This window comes from Psittacula echo (genome assembly GCF_963264785.1).
Source record: "Psittacula echo genome assembly, chromosome: 15".
In the NCBI taxonomy this organism is placed as follows: Eukaryota; Metazoa; Chordata; class Aves; order Psittaciformes; family Psittacidae; genus Psittacula; species Psittacula echo.
The window spans coordinates 10,128,544-10,144,868 of record NC_137751.1 but is presented as its reverse complement, the minus strand read 5'-3'; the positions used below and the strand labels follow the sequence as shown (position 1 = coordinate 10,144,868).

At 46.1% G+C, this 16,325-nt stretch overlaps 1 protein-coding gene across 1 annotated transcript in view; it reads right to left on the bottom strand.

Annotated features, from left to right (window-relative positions):
• Positions 1-205: 205 nt before the first annotated feature.
• The window catches only part of CASTOR2 (cytosolic arginine sensor for mTORC1 subunit 2), a 113,544-nt gene continuing 97,424 nt past the window's right edge, over positions 206-16,325 (bottom strand). Inside the window, exons 3-9 of the mRNA XM_080629918.1 lie at positions 10,541-10,734; positions 9,849-9,981; positions 8,414-8,537; positions 7,749-7,859; positions 6,320-6,402; positions 4,692-4,786; positions 206-666 (exon numbers count right to left, since the gene is read on the bottom strand). Coding sequence (XP_080486044.1) covers positions 601-666; positions 4,692-4,786; positions 6,320-6,402; positions 7,749-7,859; positions 8,414-8,537; positions 9,849-9,981; positions 10,541-10,734 — 806 coding nt within the window. The 3' untranslated portion in view covers positions 206-600. The remainder of the gene's footprint in view (positions 667-4,691; positions 4,787-6,319; positions 6,403-7,748; positions 7,860-8,413; positions 8,538-9,848; positions 9,982-10,540; positions 10,735-16,325) is intronic.

Below are 16,325 nucleotides of genomic sequence, written 5' to 3'. Positions count from 1 at the left end.
AGGAACACAGGGAAAAGGGGAAGATCCAAACAACCGGATACCTTCCCCTTTTCCAACACCAAATAGTTTTGTCAGGGGAAACAGAACCCGATTCCCATCCCTATCTCAACGCAGGCAATAAGGAACAGTCCTCAGGAAGTCTGATGCGAGGAGACAAGCCAGCACTACGCAACATCTTTTCTGTTTAATTCCACATGTCGTTAGGTTTAAGGTTCTCAGAGCTCTCTCTGAGCAAGGGCTCGTCCACCCCAGCCGAGCAGAGCGCCCATGGGGGTAGACTGTGTCCCCAGGCAGCTCCTTCCACCCCGAGAACACGGGCAGGTTACACTTCACCTTGGAGAGGAACGTCAGGAAAGCATCTCACCTCCCCTTCCTCCTGCCCCTCATTCATAAATTTAATAAAATAACAATAATAATAATTAAAACCAAGGCTTATTGGAGCTGTTTCTGCTCAACCTTCCACAGTCTCTTTTCATGTCACTCTCTGGAATCAGATTTTTCAAGAAATACTGTGAGAAAAAAAGAATAATAATAATAATTATAATAATAATAATAATTATAATAATAATAAAAAGCATCTGGAACCAGCTCAGAAGATTTCTAATGCTTTTCAGCTTGACTGACTTGGAGTGCATTGACCACACCGTTTATATTTTCTTCAGGTACCTGCAAGAAACCAGAAAGAAAAGTCATGCTCTAGCAAAAGCCAGGCAGGGATGACACAGAAAGGAGCAAGAGAAGAGGCAGAAGAGTCCCAAGGAGCCAGGTACGTTGCTCTTGTACACCTGAAATCCACTGGGAAAGGACTCCACCTGCAAGAGACACCGTCTGGTTCAAAAGCATTAACCCATGGTACCCCTAGGAGAAAACACTCTGAGATCTGGCTGGTTTGCTGTCTGCATGGTGGGTGTTGGTGGGGAGGCAACTGTTTGGGGGTTTTCCTTTCCTTCTCCTCCTTTCCCCTCCTTTTGTTCATAAAGCATTTGTATGACAGGAGCTCCCTCATGCAAGGTGTCCGTGCTGATGCCTAAGGGCTCCATGATGCTCTCTGAGGCATCCTACAGGTTTGGGCCCCATAAGTGTGGTGACAGGATAATATGTCCATCAAAAGAAGAGAACTGTCCACCTGCTTGTGGTGGGGGGTTCATTTGGTGTGGTGTAACACCTGAGCTCTCTTACCCAGTCTTGATAGACTTAACCATAGAAGTCCATATACAGAATTATTACTGGGTGTCTTTTCACACTTACTGCAAGAAAAAACTCTTTCATCACAAGATACAAAAGATGTTAGAGCAAGTGTCACTGGTATAAAAGAATCACAAATAGAGTTACATCAGACAGAAAAGAGGCATCTGACATTATATAAACTCAAAGATGGCAATCAGGGGACAGGCTAACAGCTCTTGGAAAGTGGAAAGGGGGCTGAGGGAAAAATAAACAGCCTGTAAGCTGCTGCAAGAAGCCAGAATAATTCACATTAAGTTGAAGAAGGAGCCTCTGTGAGGTATTTGAGTCCTTGGCCAGGAGTACAATACCTGGATTCACTGGACACCCTCCAGAGCTCAGACAGTGGAAATACAATGGGACTGTGATTTTCTGCAAGGCTCTTAACAGAAATGGGGGGAAAACCCATGAGAAAATAACATGAAAAATGCTCTTTTTTCCAATGGAAAGATGGAATAGGAGCAGCTAACTAATGATGTGTGAACACAAGTCAGGCGGGAAAGGAAGGAAAGAATCTTAAAACCACTACACAGCAAATTCTTCTGGGTTAGGAAGAAAGCCCCAGCAAACCTCCACCACTGCAGGGAAGAGACATTGAGACAGGACTCTCCGCTGCCTCCCCTCCATTATTTTCCCAGTACATTGAACACTGCAGTGGAAGAAGCCATATGACTCTGACTCTCCAGAAGATAGTAAGACACAGGAGTCAATTTTGTAAGCCACATTTTCTTAGCCAGCCCCAGTGGATGATCAGTGGGTTTCCCTTGTGCTCCTTCAGTGCAGTGCAGAAGCAGGAGTAAGCAATAAGCAGAACCGGCCAGTTCTGGCCAACTGCCTTTGACCTGCATGGACCCATCTTTAATACAATGATCCTGACCCTTCATTCACAGCAAAATGCTTGACTCCCTTAATGCTGAGGAAATGGTACTGATCATACCACCAATATTTGGACTGGATTTTCTCCAGGACAGATGTGTGAACAGTTCCGATTTGTAGGACACATCCTAATTGGTCACCAGTGGAGAAGTCCTACCTTCCCTGCCCCTTAGAAAAGGTCCCTATCCCAAGGCAGCTGGTGCAAGATGCTTCCCTTGTCAGCTAGAGGATAGATCAAAGCATCTACCACAAAGTGAAAAGTAAAGCTCCAAACTATGTCCCAGACGTTACTTCAGCCTTGTTAGATACAAAATGCTGGTGAAGAAGAGCAAGATACCTCTGATCATGAGGCAGAGAGAACAGAGCACCTGGAAAAGGGACTCTTCTCACTTGCTCTCTCTAGAGGGAGCTGGAAACCACAGCTCTCTCCATCCCGACCTGATTGTACAGAGAAGACACACCAGAGAGCTGGAGGTTCCCATCCCACCACTGTCTCCCAAATGGATTTCTTCTCAAGCATAGGTTGGGATTTCCAAGTCAAACTTCTACAGCTACAGCATTGCAAGAAGACATGAGTATTAACATCCAGGTCAAATAAAAATTAAGCAACAAAAAACACCTTAAGATGCACAGGAAAAAAAAAAAAAAGATGAGGTCAAAGGGAAGAAAAGCTTTTATAAAGTAGTCTAAGTATTTTACAATAAATACTGAACAACCTTTAAGAAAGGGAGGATGTAGAGAAAGGATTCAAGATGCACTTAGACCTTTACAAATGTCACTAGAAGTCAAGCTGTTTGGGTGGCAAAGTTAGGGAAAACAAGACAAAATCTAGGTCAGGCTCTTGGCCAACAAACCCAATCTACAGCCAGCATGCACACAGCCTAGGAACCACGCCTGGAGCAAAGTCAAGCCAAGGAGGGCTTGAAATGCACCTTCCACACAGTGGAAAGATTTAACAGCTTGAATGGCACTGTCCAGATGAAAAGGCTTTCAAAACCATACAAAAAGAAAACAGCAAGGAGCAAGGAAAATGCTAAAACACTGATTTGAGTAAGGAAGAGCTGCAGACCTCAGTGCATCACCCAAATAATACCCTGCCAGCTGCTGGGAGACAGGCATCTGCTGGGCTCAATGTAGCAGGATGAGCCACTTTTCAAAGGCGGAGCTGCCTGCAGAGTCATCACAATTGCAGGGCACAAGTTGTAAGTGAAATATCTGTTTGAACCAACAGGGCTTAGCTCTCCAGATACTGCTTGACAACTGAAAGCACCCTGCACCTTGTGCTCTGGGCAGGAAGCATGCACCTGGGGCCACAACAACAGGTAGGAATGCGAGGCAAAGCTAACAGTATTGATTTTAAAATGGTGTTTTATTAGCTTATCTTATCAGCACAGTTAATATTCAAGAAAAGAAGACAAACACATGTAACACTTTGACCTTTGCTATCTGGAATAATATTTACTTTTACTCTTTACACACATGACCTATAGTCTGCAAATGGTTCACACCAACTGTGAAAAACCAAAGTGATTAGCTGAAAAAACCCGCCTTGAACTCACTGGGGTTTCTACAGGTCAAAAGGAAGGCCTGAGCAGTGAATGTACAGCCATAAAAGGAGAAGCATAATGCAATGAAGTGCAAATTTAGGGAAAAAAACCCCAAAGCACAAAGGAGCCCTGTGTTGCTGGCTTTGTTAGCACATGGACTACTGGCTCCCTCCCTCAGGACTAAGGAAATGGGCTCCAAGTCAAATGCCATCCTGTTTGTGGCTCCAGACATAGCAATTTTCCCTTTCCAGGGAAATGCCTCATTTTTGAGGGTGTCCTATACAGCCAAAGGAAGAGCAGAGATAGGCCTAGATGGTAAAATATCCACCAGGATAAAGGAGAAGAGAGCCCTGTATGAATGGCAAGACCCTCATGCTGATGACTGTGCTGCAACTGCTTGTGGGCACTCAAAAGAACAAACGCAGCAACATCCTTCTCTGCTTCAAAATCGCCTCCCCTTGAGGTGCTGACAATTACTGCTATTTATGAAACGCCCACAAGGAGGATGAGGCAAGATCAGCTGAGCTCATCAGATGGGTCTCAAAACACAAAGGTTAGGGGCCATGCAAGCCCTAACCTTCATGAGATGAAGGCAGGGGTTTGCTACTGGGAGACTCTCCAAAAAGTCCCCCCACACAGAAGCACCCACCTGAGAGCCTGAAGCCTCTGACTACATATGCAGGAAAAGAAGAGGGCTTGTGTCTGCTTCTAATAAAACATAGTGGTACAGTGGCAGAGTGCTCAGGGAGGTCAGGAGGTCTCCACTGCTGTAGGTCTTTAAAGACTGAGACCAGCCTTTTGCAAGAATGACACTATGACACTCTCTACCTAGCATGGCTTTGCCTTGGGGTAGGGCTGGCTTTGGTTCAGAAGCCTCTGACCCAGGGCAGTGACAGCCAGGAGGCTGGGGAGAGATATTTGCTGAGCTACGTGAGGGCAAAGGCACTCCAATAAGCTCTCCAGATGGGAAATGATGTTCTCATCATAAATTTTCTCCCAGGGGAAATATCTCCCCTATTCCAAAGAAGCTGTCTTGATACTCACCAATGCGTGATCAAACTTAAAAGTACTGATGTAGTAGGCTGGGATGTCAGCTGCGGCCAAAGGCTCAGAAATCTGAGCAACAATTCCACATTCATCTGTGGAGGAAATAAAAATCAATCATCGTGTGAATGGCACCTGAGTATCTCGCAGAACTCTTGGGTCTCACCAGCTTCACGCCTATACAGAGAGGAGTTTGTCTTCACAAATGCCAACCAGAAGGGATCTCTGATTTTATATGTTGTTTCTCACAGAATCAGGCTCTTTGGGCCACCATGATACAATGCACATTTAATTTTATTGCCTTCTTTTTGTTACAGAGAAATGTAAGTCCCCCAGAGGCACAAACATTAGGACTGGAATGATTTTCAAAGGTCCAAAGAAAGGCAATTAATAATCATAGAATCACAGAATAGTTAGGGTTCGAAAGGACCTTAAGATTGTCTAGTTCCAACCCCCCTGCCATGGGCAGGGACACCAATAATGTTTAGGAAGGAGGCACCAAAACCAGTCTCATATACCTTAACCTCCACTTTTCTCTTTAATTGCTATGAAATGCTTTGCCCTGCATCTCTGAGAGAAGAGATGCTGACCTGCTGGTTGGCCTGGACACATGGTTCCTGGACTGTAGACCACCACAACCCAAGACAGGACTTCACGCCAATTAAATCTGTCCTGCTCACTGCAGATCAATGGTACATTGTTTCCACATGACATCTGAGTTTCACTGATCCAAATGGAACATTTCAGCTTGATTGTAAGCTAACATATTTAAACACTGCATACTTAGGGGACTGGTGGGTGTCCTGATGTCCCATAGGTGACATACAATGTGCCATTTCTTCATATTTTGCATCTAAGATGCATGAAGAGAAGGTGCATGGAAATTTCCTCCTTGCACCTTTCGGCTGGCTGGTGTAGAAGCTGCAATTAAATATAAAACTTGGCCAAGCATTTTTCAGACATGCTCTTGAAGCCTGTATTTTGTAACTGCTTCAGAGACCATGGGAAGGAGACCTAGTGTTTCCTGAACATCAGGCATTGTAGCAATATTCACACTGGACTCCTTAAAATGACAAGGGACATAAATACAACAAGGACACTTCTGCAGGCTTAAAGCATTTGTTCTGTGCTACTTAGGTCCAATATTCTTTTGAGTAGAGAAAATGCTTGCAGCACTGGATGTGAAACAGGTCTATGAATAGGACTCCCACTTGGACTGCTATAAATCTGTACTACATCTACTAAAGCCAGAGTTGCCCAAGGAGCGCACTGGAGCATGACAGTGCCTTCTGCCCACTGATTTCTGTAATCTGCAACACATTCCCATGCCATCTTTTTGTCCACTTTTTCTCTTTAAACAGAGACGCAGCTGCAGCTACTTCCCAAGTCCAGCAGATGAACGTAATTTAGATGGAGCTGTCAAGCATGTAGCACTTTCCAAAGTATATTTAGAAGTCTGACTTATTAGGTAGGAGTCAGACTCCTCCTGTTTGAAAATCTCAGCTTGCAAAGTCATGTTAAGATGCTCTTAAAAAGCCTCAGCCTCAGATGGATTTTTCCATCATTCTTGAAGGCCCTGAGGCGAATGACTACCTATGCACCAACTGATTCCCCAGATGTCTACCTACCAAAGCCAAGAGGCTGCCCACCAATCCGCACCATCTTCCAGAGCTCGCCAGATGCACTTGTAAACAACAAATTATTAGGAAATCTGTAAAAGAAAAGAAATACCAAACATGGCAATTAAAACACAGCAGTGTGTCAAATTCTGCCTGAGGGGATGCTGCTGTTCCTGTATCCCTGCACTGCTGGAAGCCAGCAACAGCAGCAGCAGCTCAGTGAAACTGAGAAAACTCAAGGCAAGAGGGACAGATGCACCTGCCTGCCCCTCCAGATGTCCTGTGGTCCATCAGCATCTGATGCTGGAGGTGTGCAGAGGCACCCAGAGAGGCACAGGAAAAGATCTCTACGAAACAGGCCATGCCCCAGCTTTACAAATGTCAAGACTCTTAATCTGAAGGCTTGACTTGAGCTGCATTTAGAAACACCTAGGGACAGAGTATGTTTCCACACCGACTCTCTTCGGAATGTGAATGGTGACCACTGTTTTTGTGTCTGAGCATCACCAGTGCCTTTTTGCATACCATCCCTGTTTGATTCCTGCTGAGATCCCATTTCTTAGCAGGGTTAAGAAGACCAGCAGCTAAGAGACTTGCCCAGGGTTAAGCAGGCAGTCTGTGACAGAGTTCTCCAAGCACCAGGCTGCAGGCTGCCACTCTGTCGAGCCTCTCTTGAAGGCAGACGGAGCTTTGCTCCTATTAAGGTCAAAGAAATTTTCAAGAGGGCAATTAATAGTTTGCAAAACAAGTCCCTAGGGCAGGCAAGAATCAAACCCAACCACTGCACTGTGTGTCAAGAGCAAATTTATGCACTGCATCTCAGTGCAGCATCCCGTCTGGCCTCCAGACCTCAGAGACTTCTGCGATGTGAAGCTGCAGAAGTACACACACAGACACAGGCTGATCTTTGCTCCCAAGCTGATTTTTTCCCTGCCAGACAAATGAGTCCTGGGCTCTGGCTGCACAGGGGTGACTCAGTACATTATCATCACAAGGAGCCTCTGAGCCCAGCCATGTGTAAAAGCAAAGTGGGAGGACAGCATCGCTGACATCCCCACCCTGCTTTTGGCCTTTAGCAGTAAATATTCAACCACAAACACCAGATTTTCTTGGGTTTGCTCTTAAAAGCACAACTAATGAACAATGGAATAAAATGTCAAAATCACTTTGCTGCAGGATTCCTCTTTCAAAACTGAGATAACTCTATATTATAGTGGCTTGTCATTTCACTGAGGGCTTGGACAGATAAGCCCAAAATTCAGGAGCTGGGACATGCCAGACCTTACTTAGAAAAGTGACACAGAATGTACAGGCACATCACACACATGCAATGAGGCTTCCAAGAATTAACATGGAAGAGCTTAAGCTGCTTCCCGCTCCTTTGAAAACCTACCAGGTGCTTTTCTGGGGTCCATAAGACCCCAAGACCAAAGCTCACCTCTGCTGTGTCTGGACATCCATGACCAAGGAGATGTAACCCTCGATGAGAGAAAAGGAGAAAAAGCGAATGTGTCCCGAGTCTTCATTGCCCACCACTGATTCTTTTACTCTGAAGAAACAGAAGACAACATTATTAACTGTGGCTAGAAGAGCAAAGGAAGCTTTTTAAAGCAAATATATAGCCAGTGACACCACCAGGAATGTTCATACACTGACTTGGGGAAGTGACACTGTGTCCTGTCACATGGATTTTGCTGAGGAACACAGTGCCAGTCCCCACAAGTGACAAAACTCTCCTATCCCTCCTCTCGCAGGAGGCTGTGGACCAGGAGCCACAAGCCCCAGTGGGCAGCAGCCCAGGCAGCTGTACATCCCCTGGTCATACGTGGATATACAGCACATTGATCACATTGCTGCTCTTAGCTTAAATCTGAAAAGACTCAGCTTTCCAAACCCAGCAGATGTCTTTGGGCACCTTCAGTGTCTTATTTGGCTTCCACCTCTCAGGACAACCTTCTTGAGGCTGTGAAACTTCCCTCCCTAGGAGCTGAGAACTGCCACAGCATAAGGCCACAGCAGATCCCTAGGCATCCTGGTAGAGCAATGTGCATTTGTGCCTCCAAACACCTCCCCCTAGGAACCTGTCTCCCTGCTGGGACCTACCCATTGGAGTAAAACATGACATCCATTAGTAGTGTAGCAACAGTGGGAAGGGTATCTGGATCCAGGCTGGTGACGCAGAACATATTACTTGGACTGGAAAGGGGATGAATGACAGGCCTCTGAACTGAAAGAGACACACAGACACACACAGCTATGAAGCCACAGCTGCAGCAGGTTCACGTTCCACCAGACATTATCCATGCACCGGCAGTGGCCACAGAGAAAGCTGACAGCATTTGTAAGGAAGTTCTTATTTGCTGAAGTCCTCCTGGCTCTCAGACAGGGACTGAGGAACCTGGGGATAACCTGTTCCTGTGGTGTTCTCCCTGGGGTATAGGGTAATATCATCCTGAATACCCTGCCCTGCATGGGGCACAGGTCAGCTCCCTGCTCATACGGGCTCTAAGGCCATCAGATGCATCCACATCAGACAAGGGTAAGCTAAAGGAGGTGCCAACACAAACTGAAAGGTAGAAATAAACTCAGGCTTCTGCCATTTAAAAGACAGAGCTATGGAAGGCATTTCTGGCAGTACACTCTCGTCTCCCTCCTTTTTGGGGGCCTATTTTGCCATAATATCTACAAAAATTCAAAACCAGATGCCATGCAGCAGCTTGGTAAACACACTGCAGCCATGGGCTGAGAAGCAGCCAGTATTTAGGCATGCAGCTACTGAACAGAACACAGCACACTGCATACCTGTGCATTATCAATGTGTGTTTCGCTGTGCCCTTCCTTCACACGTTTTGCACCAGGCTCATTTTCTTAAACAATATGATTTATAGCTATAGAGTGACGAGGCTGAGTGGCACTTCATAATAACTGAGCTCTGCTTTGTTTGGTTATGGGCATAAAACTACAGGCAGGTGTGTAGGTAAACATATGGATTTAAGTAGTTCTTTTTCCTGACTGTGTCCTTTTCCTGATGCTTTTTCCTCTAGACTGGAAACATCCTTACATTCTGTACAGACCTGGGCTCATTGTAGCCTTGATCCTGACTGGTACTCAAGTGTGAAAGTTGAATAATATTCTCTGTACATCACTGCAATACTTAAAACAAGCATTTATATAAGCCATTTTCAACTGAAATAATGAAACATGGAAATATGGGCTACACATAATGTTAATCTTGCAATTAAAATGAATTGCACTTTAACCTGTAGAAAGGTTAAAGGCATGTCTCCTCCAGAGATGTGAAACCAGCATTACAAGGCTCAAATTCAAGCAAAGCTCATCAGCACCGCTCAGAAAGTTAAGCACCTACTCAAATCCTTGGTTGAACTGAAACAGACGCAGGTGTGTGCAAAGATAGTTTATTATCTTATAACAGGAAAATCACTCATCAAAATGTTGAAGGGAGGTAGGAGGCAGACTTTCACCCCTATGTGTCAGGGAGACCAACTCCCTGGCAAGCTGAGCCCATGCTGGTCCTTACCTAGTTTTGGTTTGACAAATCCATTTGTTATCCCAAGGTCATCAGCAGCCACTGTCTCCCCATTCACTACTCTGAGGATGGTGAACTCAGCAGCCAGTGTGTGCATCACGAAGGGCAGGTCTCGCTCACGTACCTGAAGTTGACAACAGAATTATCTCACGGTAGTGTGCACCAGAAGTGAGAATACACTGCAGTGAAGGGTATGTGCTCTCAGGGCACAGAAAAGTGGACACATCACTCCTGCTTGAGCCAGCAGGGGTGTAAGGATAAACACCACCTGGATGTGTCTCTAGAGAAGCATATCTGGAGATATATCAACAGTATTAAGCACCACAGTGCTTTTTATCATAGAATAATATAATCATAGAACCACAGAATGGTCTGTGCTCAAAGGGACCTTAAGGCCCATCCAGTTCCAACCCCCTGCCATGGGCAGGGACATCTCACACTAGACCATGTCGCCCAAGGCTCTGTCCAACCTGGCCTTGAACACTGCAATGTCATCATCCCATGGGAATATCTCCTGAGATGCCAGAGAGCCTAACTACATGGCACAGAGCTCTGGGGAAAGTCAACTTTGGTACTTCTGGTGCTCCTCAAACAACTTGTTCCCAGAAATGTCATTAAAACTGCTCAATGGAACTTTCAACTGGTGGTAGGTAACTCTGCCTGGTCCTCTCATGTCCTCTTACCAGGATGAAGTCCGTCTGATAGGTGGAGAGCATGAACACTGAGATGTTTTGGTCAGCTAGCGGTGCTATTACTGACTTGGCAATTTTGGTCACTCCGATGGGCTGGGAGCCGGAGAAGCCACCTCCACCAGACACCACGTTGAGGGCAAGCCATGTTGCATCAGCCACGCTCAAGTGTTCTGAGGAAGGAAGCTCTGCAAAGAGACAGCGGGGCAGGACAGAGGTTTGGTTTAGAGGCAGATAGCCAGGTCCACATTCTGGTTCGTATGCGGTTAGCACAGACCCCAGTGCAATGAATGAGATGAGCCCACTGGGGTTCCCACACGGCTATTCCAGCCAGCCTCCTGGGCTTCCCACACTGCTTCACAGGATGGTACCGTGCTGTGTTTTAGATACACCAACTGCATCAGCTTCCACTGCAGGAGTCATACAGATTTTCAAGGACAACACACTGCACGCGCCTCAGCAACTAGCCCAGATGCTGGTGACCAGCACTGCTGATTTCCCCATGTGGCAACAGCCTGAGGTCTTTAACTTAACTCAAATCTCTTTTATCACATGATTTCTCCAAATACTTTCTTTGAGTTTTTCTGGTCTCTTTTGTTCCCTTTCTCCTGCTCTAAACCCAGATTTTATTCTCCTTGAAATGGACTTGAAATGGAGGCTGACAGAGCAGACTGAGCACTAGCCCAAGACTTTGGAGATGCGAAGCATGGACCCTATGCATCTGTGGGGTGCTGCCTCCATCTCTAGAGCAGAAGTCAAGAGCCTCACAGCTCTGTAAAGGATGGATGGTCTAACATACACCCCAGAGATCAAGGTGACCATGTACAGAGATAATGGAAATCTTTTTAAGAATAACCCCACTTCCATTCCATTTGCTTCTAGTCTATTAAGTAGTTAAAAATGTGCAGCTTAACCATTTAATACAAATTATTAACTGTTTTAAAGAAACCTTAACGTATTAACAGTCAATAAAACCAGGTGCAGACTCTGGAATGAAGGCATAAGCTTCTCTAAGTTTTTCTGGACTTTGGATTTTGGTTTGGCAAATTACAGAAACAAACAGGGCAGATCCAGATCCAGATTCACAAATGCATAATCCCAGTTAAAACTACTCAGCATAAGGAACCTGACCTCAGATGCAGATCCAGCCAGTAAGGACACAGCGGAGGTCCCAGCAGAAACCTATACACTCTGCTTAGAGGTTAGATGCAGCCCAGCAGTCCCAAGCACAAATCCCAGCACTGCTGCTCTCGCAGTCAGTGCCCTGGTGCTGTAGGCAAGTGACTTCATGTCTCCATCCCCACGTGTCCTACTCTGTCCACCCACTCCTGGCTCACCCATACAGTTTTTCTCCTTTCCTTCCCTTTCAGCAAGACCTCTGGGAGCTGTTTCTGTACAGCTCCAGACACCATGTAATAAATTCCTAACCTCACCCCCTCTGAATCCCCAGGCACCACTGCTGTGAGACAATGACAGCGCTGAAAACCCAAAATGAACTGAATAACAAATACTATTCATTTTGCTCTCCTCAATAACCTCAATTGTGTGTGCCATGAAAATAACCCTGAGCAAACACACTGCAAACAGTGGGGACACTGAGGGTTCTGCATTTTGATGTTTATCTTCATAGACCAATGTTTCTTTTTTACTGAATAATCACAGCTTACATGGAATGAAAACTAGACACCAGGGAGAGGGGGTAAGTTTGTGCATGAATCAACACCATGTTACCTCAGAGAGACCAGTGCAAGTTGCTTGCAGAATATTATTGAGGCAAAATACCGTTTTCTGATGAGACCGCCCTTTGCATCAGAAAAGCACCCCTAAAACAAAGCATACTACATCAATTGGCATGGAGGAGCCAGGGCTCAAAACAACTGCTGCTGATCTAATAAGCAGCTGACATCTTTTTTTTCCTTTATTCTCACCTCTGCTCCTTGCCTGTGAAATAAATAAGAAGGAAAAAAAGCCCAGATGTGCTCCTTCTTTGGACATGTACTTGCTCCCTGGCAGCGTGGAGTGGGCAGGTGCAGGCGAGGCAACCTGCACATCATTGGTATTTACACTTCCATTTCCCACATCCCAAAGCCATTAAAGCAGCCAGGCAACGACATCATGGAAAGGTCAAGTGACACCTTTCCTCTCTGCAACCTCATCCCCAAAAGCCTCTGGCAGCACGGCCATCCCAGTCAGTGCACAGGATGCACGTGCAGCTCCGTGTGCTCCGGGTTCCGGTGCTCACCAACCTGGACACTCACAGTGAGCACATCGTCTGCTCATCATAGATTTACAGATTGGTTTGGGTTGGAAGGGACCTCAAAACTCATCCAGCTCCAAACCGCTGCCACAGGCAGGGACCCCTTCCACTAGAGCAGCTTGCTCCAAGCCCCTGTGTCCAACCTGGCCTTGAACACTGCCCGGGATGGGGCAGCCACAGCTTCTCTGGGCACCCTGTGCCAGCGCCTCAGCACCCTCACAGGGAAGAGCTTCTGCCTAAGAGCTCATCTCAGTCTCCCCTCTGTCAGGTTAAAGCCATTCCCCTTGGCCTGTCCCTACAGGCCCTTGGCCAAAGCCCCTCTCCAGGTTTCCTGCACCCCCTTTAGGCACTGGAGCTGCTCTAAGGTCTCCCCTTCAGGAGCCTTCTCTTCTCCAGGCTGAACCAGCTCAGCTCTCTCAGCCTGGCTCCAGAGCACAGTGGCTCCAGCCCTTGCAGCATCTCCATGGCCTCCTCTGGACTTGCTCAAGGAGGTCCATAATGATTCGCTACCAGCAGCAAGATATCACAGCTCATTTCCCTCTTTATAAACAGAGCAGATGATGTTCCTGCTTTGTACGGGTGACGTGGCTCTGGCTGCAGTTCATTAAATACCAGTTTCAATACTATTCAGGGTCAGGGACATGGCAGAAGATGCAGTATTTCACAGTGGACGGAGGCATTATCACATTTCACTTTGCTAACAGTGGGACTGGAGGAGATGTCCTGAGAAGACCTCATCAACCTCATCCACAGGGGGTAGGAAGGCTGATTTGCCCACTGCATTTGTAATTACTGGAAAGTGTTGATCGTGTTCGGTTTTATGTGTTTAACAGGCCATATGAAGTGTGACAGGGGCCATTGCATTTGCTTAAGTAACCTGCTTCTCATCATTCAATTAACTTATAGAATGCAAAAACCAGTCTGCAAAAAACAGAAGTGACTGAAATACTGATTTTGGACACTGTTTCCACTAGGCAGCCAGATGGAAAAGTACAACCCAAATTTTAATGAAACAAACCCAAGCCATAAGCTCAACAAATTCATCTAAATAGCATCAAATAAGCCACGTAGGAAGGTGCTTTGCCCAGGAAGCTGTTAAATGCAGTAAACCCAAGGAGAGCTGAAAACACCAAGCATAACATTAACACAGACACAGGGAGGCAGAATAAGGTAGTAAATAAAGAGCAAAATGAAGAATCACCCATGTTTCAGTACCGACCCACCAAACCCACCATTGCCACTACTTCCCTGCACGAGAGCAGAGCTCCTGATGCCCCAGAGCTGCTATGGAGCCCCATCAACCTACACAAGAGGTGATCACCTTGATAGCCCAAGAACAGAACTCAACTTGCCTGGCAGTGCAACACCAGGTACCAACTGCTGGTGGGCTCCAACAGCCCATGGTACCACTCTCCATTTTCTCTCATGCAAAATTCTCCCTGCTGTATGCAATCTGCAGTGCCACCAAGCAGACACACAGATGCCATGTGGGACATAGGACCCCCCAAGGGAAATATTAAATCAATGCCAGTTCCTACTCAAACCAAACCCAAAAAACACATGTCAGATAAGGTTTAAGGCATGAGTTAAACTGTTTATTCACACCATGGGTGATTTAAAAGCCTCACTGGCCCACGTGGCAGGTAGAGCTGAAGCAAAGCAGAATCCATGGCCCACCTCATCCTCGGATGTGAGGTGCTGAGTATCGTATTGGCCATAATTGGCTCCTGAGCTCAAATAATCAATACCATTTCCAGGGAGGACAACAAACATTGGCCAAAACCCAAACAAGGATTGAATTGCTGCTGCTGGAGTGTTACAAAATGCTGTAAGTACTGTGAGCTGGTGCTCCACGTGGCACTCTTAAAATACCTTTGGGAGGATGCTGGCCAGATGATGAGCTTCCAGCTCATGGGTCTCTGCAAGCTTTTATGGTTACAGAAAGCAGGGATGGACAATCTCCCAGTTGACAGTCCTGACCAAAGAGTCATCCCAATGGTGTGGGTCTGCACGTTTTTCTGTCTCCATTTTCCACCCTGGGGACCCCTCCATCTCCCACATCCTGTACACCAGGAGCAAAGCACTGGGAGAGAGTCCTCCCCCCTCTGGAAGAGCACTGGGAAATATGCACACGCTCTGAGAATGTACAGCACCATCAGAACTTTTTATCCCCTTTCTGTACCTAATTTAAATGCGTTCAAATGTCTCATAAAAGGGTTACAGTGAAGGGGAAAATGCACAGTTCTGTAGCAGAAATGCATCTCACCTACCCACACTGATAACTGGATCACGGCTGTGCAAAGCACTGCCAACCAGGGGCTTATTCCCTTCCTCCAAAAAGGATACCCTGTGAGCTGTTCTCTGTGGCCCTCATTCCAACTTAATGGTGATTGCAGCTGATGACTCCTATTAGCTTCCAAGTGAAACTGCAGATATATGATGCATTTCTTGAAGAGCCTGGAGAGAAATGAAGGCACTCAGCTGGTTTGGTTTTTGGTGCCGCATGTTGGATCATCTCCTTAGCACTCATCCTCACTCAGCTCGCATATTTCTGTGTTCTAGCAGAGTACTCTGGGTGATGTACTACTCCTTGAGTTGTTCTGGTACTCTGAATGAACCAATTGCTCATTCAATTCATCATTAGAGACTTATGTTTGCAGCCATGGCTAACTCCAAACGTTAAAAAATAATGATGTTTAAAACATCCTGTGGATTGTTTGACCACCCTTCTGGCTATAGTTCCCTTGCACTGGACTTATTTCACCTTTTATAGCCTCCCTCTGCAAAAATGTCAGCAACAGTCCTGCTTGTATTAAAAAGATAGAGGCAAAGGCTCTGGCAGCAGCAGGACTCCACGGGTCGAGCATTAAAAATAAAAGCGCTGCCAACTGCAAAATCCATGATAAATTGGGAGAGCTGTCGCCAATGCCTTTATGTGGCAGCACAGTTTATATATATATACAAATATTTTTAATAGGATTTTTATGTTTATTGAAGGGTTCTCTTCCCACTGCCCAGTGGAAGCTTTTGATTGCTCTGCAGTTTTCAAATCCCCTCTTGTAATAAAGTAAGGGATTATCACAGATCATAAAGCCCGATCCAAAGCTGGGGCATCTTCCTGACTTCTCTGTTGGCTTTATCACACAGTCACCGAGGACGAGCTGGAGATGCCACTGGGCACTCACAGAACAGTGTGTGACGGGACAAGCATCCACGGGCTGATGGGGAGCTGGGCTGCCCAGGGCAGGTCTTCAGCACCCACTGCTGTGGTTTCTCTGATGTCTGATAGAGTGCATGTGTTTAACTGGATGTCTCTGCTCAGAAACTGCTTTAGGAACTTCATATCCTTGTGACATTTTGGCCACATAAACTCAAAATCTGGAGGGGAGAGTGGGAGGAAGACAACAACCTGAACCTGATTCCTTTTGAGTAACTGAGCTAACTAAACATTCCTTTAATGTTAGGAAACGGAGTACTGTTTCTCTCACTTCCAGAGAGCTGTGCAAAAAGGGATAAAGCAGG